The sequence below is a fragment of the Plasmodium gaboni genome, chromosome 1 (assembly GCF_001602025.1).
Source record: "Plasmodium gaboni strain SY75 chromosome 1, whole genome shotgun sequence".
NCBI classification, from domain to species: Eukaryota; Apicomplexa; class Aconoidasida; order Haemosporida; family Plasmodiidae; genus Plasmodium; species Plasmodium gaboni.
The window spans coordinates 361328-367442 of NC_031481.1; the positions used below are offsets into that span (position 1 = coordinate 361328).

Genomic DNA, 6115 nt, shown 5'->3' on the forward strand with positions numbered 1-6115 from the left:
AAAAAAAAAAAAAAAAAAAAAAAAAAAAAAAAAAAAAAAAAAAAAAAAAAAAAAAAAAAAATTAAAAAATAAAAATAAAAAAAAAAAAAAAAAAATTAAAAATTTAAAAATTTTATTTTTTTTATATAAATTTTATAAAAAAAATATAAATAAAAATATGCCATTTTTTTTTTTTTTTTTTTTTTTTTTCTCTTACTATATATGCTTATATATATTTTTTAATAATATTATTAAATGGTATTTATTTATAATAATATATAATATAAATGCATATATATTTAAAAAGTTTATATATGTATATGAAAATATTAGGAGCAAACTTATATATAAAAATATATATATATATATATATATATATACATATTTATATATGAATATTATATGATAACCAGAATCATACATATATTTATATATATATATATATTTAATAGTATATATGATAACACCAAAAAAATAATTATGTTTTCATAGGGTCATACTTTTTCATGTTAATATATTATAACAATGTGTTATTTAATAAACAATTTTTTATATCTTTCGTTTTATAAAAGAATATAATTTATAGATAAAAAATAAAGAATATTTTCCTCATATATTATTATTATTATTATTACTTTTATTATTATTGTTTTTGCCATGTTCATTAATAATGACAAAAAAAAAAAATACAATGTTTTTTTATTTTTTGTAATTGGAAATGAAACCTCATAACTAATCTCTCCATTTTTTTTTTTTTTTTGGCTACAACAAATAATATGCTATTTTTTAGGAACAACATAAAAAATAAAAAATAAAAAATGAAAACAAATTATATAATAAATTAAATATTTTATATATATTTGTTTATTATTATTTTCTAATTATATAAATATAATATAATATAATATAATAATTTATTTTATATAGACCTGTTTTTTTTTTTTTTTTTTTTTTCTTTTACATATATATGTATATATTTTAACCTATTAAGTATTATATGATTTATATTCTTATATTAATTTTTAAAAAATAGTATATAATTTTTTATAAAAAAAGATTAAAAAGAATAGGAACATAAAAGTGATATGTTTGTACTCATTTTTATATTTAATAAAATATATAATGTGTATATATGTTTAAAAAAAAATAATACTTTTTAAAAACAAAAAATTATAAGAAAAATATAATGATATGTATAATATATGAGTGCTATATAAATATATATTATTGAATGTGCATATTTAGAATGCCTCATTTATAAAATTTAAGTAGTATATAAACAAACAAATATGCATATAAATATGCATAATAAATATACAAATATATATATATATATATCAATACATATTAATATATTGTTATGTTTTAAAAATGACGCTCTAAAAAGTTTATTAATGGGTTAGTACCATTTTGATAGTCAAATAATTTTTTTTCTAAACGTTTTGAATGTTGATGATATATTTCTTGTTCATTTCCGAATGTATATTCATCTTCAGATGCATTATTATTATTAGTAAAATCTATTACTCTATCAAGATCTTCTTCTCTGTTTGAATGTATATTTGAATAATAGGAGCGTGTGTTTTGTCTATATCTAAAAGCATTTTGAAAATCTGCTCCATATAGAACTATATCTTGTGATAATGTATTTTCATTATTATTTTGTCTACTTTGTTTATTCTCATTATGTTTTTTATTATATTCATTTAATCTTCTAGTATATTCATTTAATTTTTCATTATATTCATTTAATTTTTTATTATATTCCACTAATTTTTTATTATAATCACTAACTCTAGTGTCACAACTATCTGTGATATTACCATTTTGTAAATGGTTTTTTTTTATAATTTTTTTTAATTCTAATTCGAAATTTTGTTCATCATACAAGGATTTATTATCATTCATTTGATTATATGTTAACATCATATCGTCATTGTCATTCTGTAGGTTATTGTTATAATAAGATCGATCCATTATATGATCGTGTCTATGATATGGGTCCCCCCCGGGTCCATATCTATGATGATTATGATGAGAATGATTATGATGAGAATGATTATGATGAGAATGATTATGATGAGGATGATTATGATGAGAATGATTATGATTATGATTACTATGATGAGGATAATTATGATTACTATGATGAGAATAATTATGATTACTATGATGAGAATAATTATGATTACTATGATGAGAATAATTATGATTACTATGATGAGAATAATTATTAGATCTATCATGTGCATAACTAACCGGTTCATAGTATGGAAGATCAATAGGTTGATAATATGGATTATAAATGTTTAGATCGTTACAGTGATTACTATCTAGAGTTTCATATTGTGATAAATTATTTTGATCATTATAAGGTAATATATCATAAGGAGAAATAATATATGTCAAATTATTATTCGATAGGTTCATATATTCTCTATTTCCATTTTGAGTTTCATAATGAATTGAATTATTATTTGTATGTGAATTTTCTGTTGACATATCATATGTTAGTGTTTTATTTATTGTTTCTTGGAATATATTATTCATTTCGTTTTGTTGACTGTCTATAAGTTTATTATTTCTTTCTAAGAAATAATTAGTTTCACCATATTCACTATTATTATTATTATTATTATCACTATTATTATTATTATTATCACTATTATTATCATAATTATAATTTTGTTTATTATGATCATTACTTATAATTTGTAATTCTGTATTTATATTATTTGTATTTACATTAACGTTTTGTTCCATATATTTTAAATACTGATAGAAATTTTTACTACATTCTTCTTCATTATTATTAGTTCTATTATAATTTTTTTTATCAACACAAGTAGTATCATTACATTGCTCTTCCTTATCATTATAAAAATTATAATCAATCGCATCTAACGTATTATAATTATCATTATTTATATAATCATGTAAAGATATTTTTTCTTTATTGAATTCTAATATATTTTTATTTTCTGATAATAATCGGATCTTATTAAATTGTCTATACTTTTCTGATTCATGAGGATTATTATAAATTTTGTTATATTGACACTAAAAAAGAGAAAGAAATAAATAAAAATAAAAATAAAAATATATAAGTAATATGCAATATATATATATATATATATATATATATATATATATATATATTTTATTTTTTATTTTTTATTATTACCTCATACAACTTTTCATATATACAACCACAAATAATATATAGAAAAAAAAGGACTACAAAAAAAAGGAAAAGTTCACGTTTTATATTTTTCATGTTTTAAAGTTTTTTCAATGTTTTCTTTTTTTATTTTTTTATTTAAATTTTTTCTTGCTTCAATTTTTTAATTCCATTTTTGAATATCATTATAATTGTATATTATATATATATATATAAATATGAAATTTAACAAAAAAAAAAAAAAAAAAATATAATTATATATATATATAAAAAAATATATATATATTTTTTTTTTTTCTACTATACAAAAAATTTATATATAATATTTTTAAAAAGCTTAATTTTGTTTTATATATTATTATATATAATATGTAAAAGATAAAAAAAATATATAATTATAAATTCTAGTTTAAATTAATATTCTTTATAGGAGTAAAAAAAAAAAATATTTTTAAATAATTTTTGGTTCACATATAATATACTTTTATTTATTAGATATAAAATAAATTTATAGGTATATAAAAAAAAAAAAAAAAAAAATATAAATATATATTATATATATATATATATTATATATATTGTATAACGTTTTTTTAATTGTTCTGTATATATTACGATGCCTTAATGGGCATAAGTAATAAAAAATATATATATAATATAATATAATAAAAATCTATATATTTTTTAATAATATAAATATATTATATAATATTATCATAAGGATAATTATTTATATGATATATTTTATATTTATAAATATTATATTAAAAAAAAAATGAATAATTTACTTTTGAAAATATTATATAGAATCGTGGTAAAATAAATGAATAAATATATTTTTATTTGTTTGCATGTTATTATTTTATTTCTCAATTTTTTATAATATATTTATAATATATTTATAAGTATGTTTGAATCATATTTGAATCATATTTGTTATGTAATAAAATTATGATGAATGTATAGAAAAAAGATAAAAATATATATATATATATTTAGAACCATATAAATTATAATATTTACCGTTTTCTTAATATATGTAAAAAAAATATCACCTTTTTATTTTATATAGTTTAATTTTTCCTTTTTCTTTATAAGAGGGATATAAAATAAATCGATATTATTATTATAAAGAATGTCTATGAATTTATTATTATATATTTTTATAAAAGTTAAAAAAATAATTTTAAAAGATCATTGAACATGCACATTTTATTAATAAAAAAAAACAAATATATTATATATATATATATATATATATATATGCATATATTTTAAAAATAAAATCCTTTGAGGTTATATATAAAAAACTTTTTGAATTTATGCTATACCATGTAAAAAATAACATATAAAGAGAAACAAAATAATAAGCTCTGAAAAGAAATTTTCTTTATATTTTTTATCACTATAATTTACTTTTTTGTAAGAAGTTCTTCCGTCTTCTAAATAAGACATTTCAATATTATATGGATACACGTTGAACTTATTTGTATATTTAGGAAACACACGAATGTTATTTTGTTTATTATATAAATATATATCATCATCATATTGCTCTTGTTCATTATATTTTTCATACTCTTCATATTCTTCATATTCATCATATTCTTCCTCTTCATTATCGTCATATGTATAAAATCTGTTATCGTCTAAATAATTCATATAATCTGTCTGAGAACTTGGAAATGGTAATATGAATCCTCTATCTAGAGATATACTATAAGTTGTATAGCTGTTTGGGTTATTGTAGTAATAATTGAACAAATGGCAATTTATGTCACATTCATAATATGGAGTGTATTCGCCATTTGTAATGTTTCTCTCATTTTGTTCATATTGTATATCTTTTTCATTTTGGCTATTTTGTTCATATTGTATATCTTTTTCATATTGTATGTCTTTTTCATTTTGGCTATTTTGTTCATATTGTATATCTTTTTCATATTTTTTATCTTTTTCATTTTGGCTGTTTTTATCATTTTGCCTGATTTGTTCATATTTTTTATCTTTTTCATTTTGCAGTTGCAATACGTGGGAATATTGATTTGCTCCTTGATCGACAGTATTATAAGGAGGTGCGCTATAATTTTCATATTCCCTTAACATTGGTAGTTGTAATTTTTCTTTTTGTCTATATTTTTTATGAAAATAATTTAAATATTGTATAAAATTTAAATTACAACCATCGTCATGATCGTATGGATTAAAATATTTATCATTTGTTTTATATGTTTGATAGAATATAGATTTTCTGTCTTTTTTATTTTCAAAAAGGTGTTGATATTCTGTTAATAATCTGTGGTTATTAAACTTGTGATATGTATTTATTATATGAAGATTAGGGTAAGATTGATAAAATGGATGCTATAAAAAAAAAAAAAGAAAAAAAAAGAAAAGGATAAAATATAAATGTACAAAAATATTTATATATGAATATATTATTGTGTCTACATTTGATATTTATATTATATTATATTGTATTATATTGTGTTATATTGTATTATATTGTGTTATATTGTATTATATTGTATTATATTGTATTATATTGTATTATATTGTATTATATTGTATTATATTGTGTTACCTTTTGAAAACTTTGAAATATATAAATGAAAAGTATATATATAAAAAAAGGGTGTCCAAAAGATACAAAATGATTATTTTTTATTTTATTTGTTTGTATTCTTTGTTTAGCTTGGAATATATTTTTTTCATTATCATATCTGTTGATATATGTAAGAATATTCTTTAAATTTTTAACATCCATTTTAAAAATTCTGCACAAGCATAAATTGTATATAAGACTATACTATTAAAGTATGAATAGTATTTTAAAATGAAGAAAAAAAAAAAAAAAAAAAAAAAAAAAAAAAAAAAAAAAAAAAAAAAAAAAAAAAAAAATTAAATAAAAAAAAAAAAAAAATAAAATTAAAAAAAATTTTTTTTTTTTTTAAA

The 6115-nt window shown here is 16.6% G+C and overlaps 2 protein-coding genes across 2 annotated transcripts; both read right to left on the reverse strand.

The window, feature by feature from the left end:
- Nucleotides 1-1344: 1344 nt before the first annotated feature.
- PGSY75_0113300 (exported protein (hyp1)) lies at nt 1345-3256 on the reverse strand (the record flags this gene model as incomplete). Its single annotated transcript, XM_018783675.1, has 2 exons — nt 1345-3039; nt 3164-3256. The coding sequence occupies 2 exons, from the start codon at nt 3254-3256 to the stop codon at nt 1345-1347; spliced, it is 1788 nt and encodes a 595-aa protein (XP_018643959.1).
- Nucleotides 3257-4480: 1224 nt separating this feature from the next.
- On the reverse strand, nt 4481-5927 carry PGSY75_0113400 (putative exported protein; the record flags this gene model as incomplete). The annotated part of the gene is made up of 2 exons (XM_018783676.1): nt 4481-5524; nt 5745-5927. 2 exons carry the CDS (start codon nt 5925-5927, stop codon nt 4481-4483), a joined length of 1227 nt encoding a protein of 408 aa, XP_018643960.1.
- Between the last annotated feature and the right edge of the window lie 188 nt (nt 5928-6115).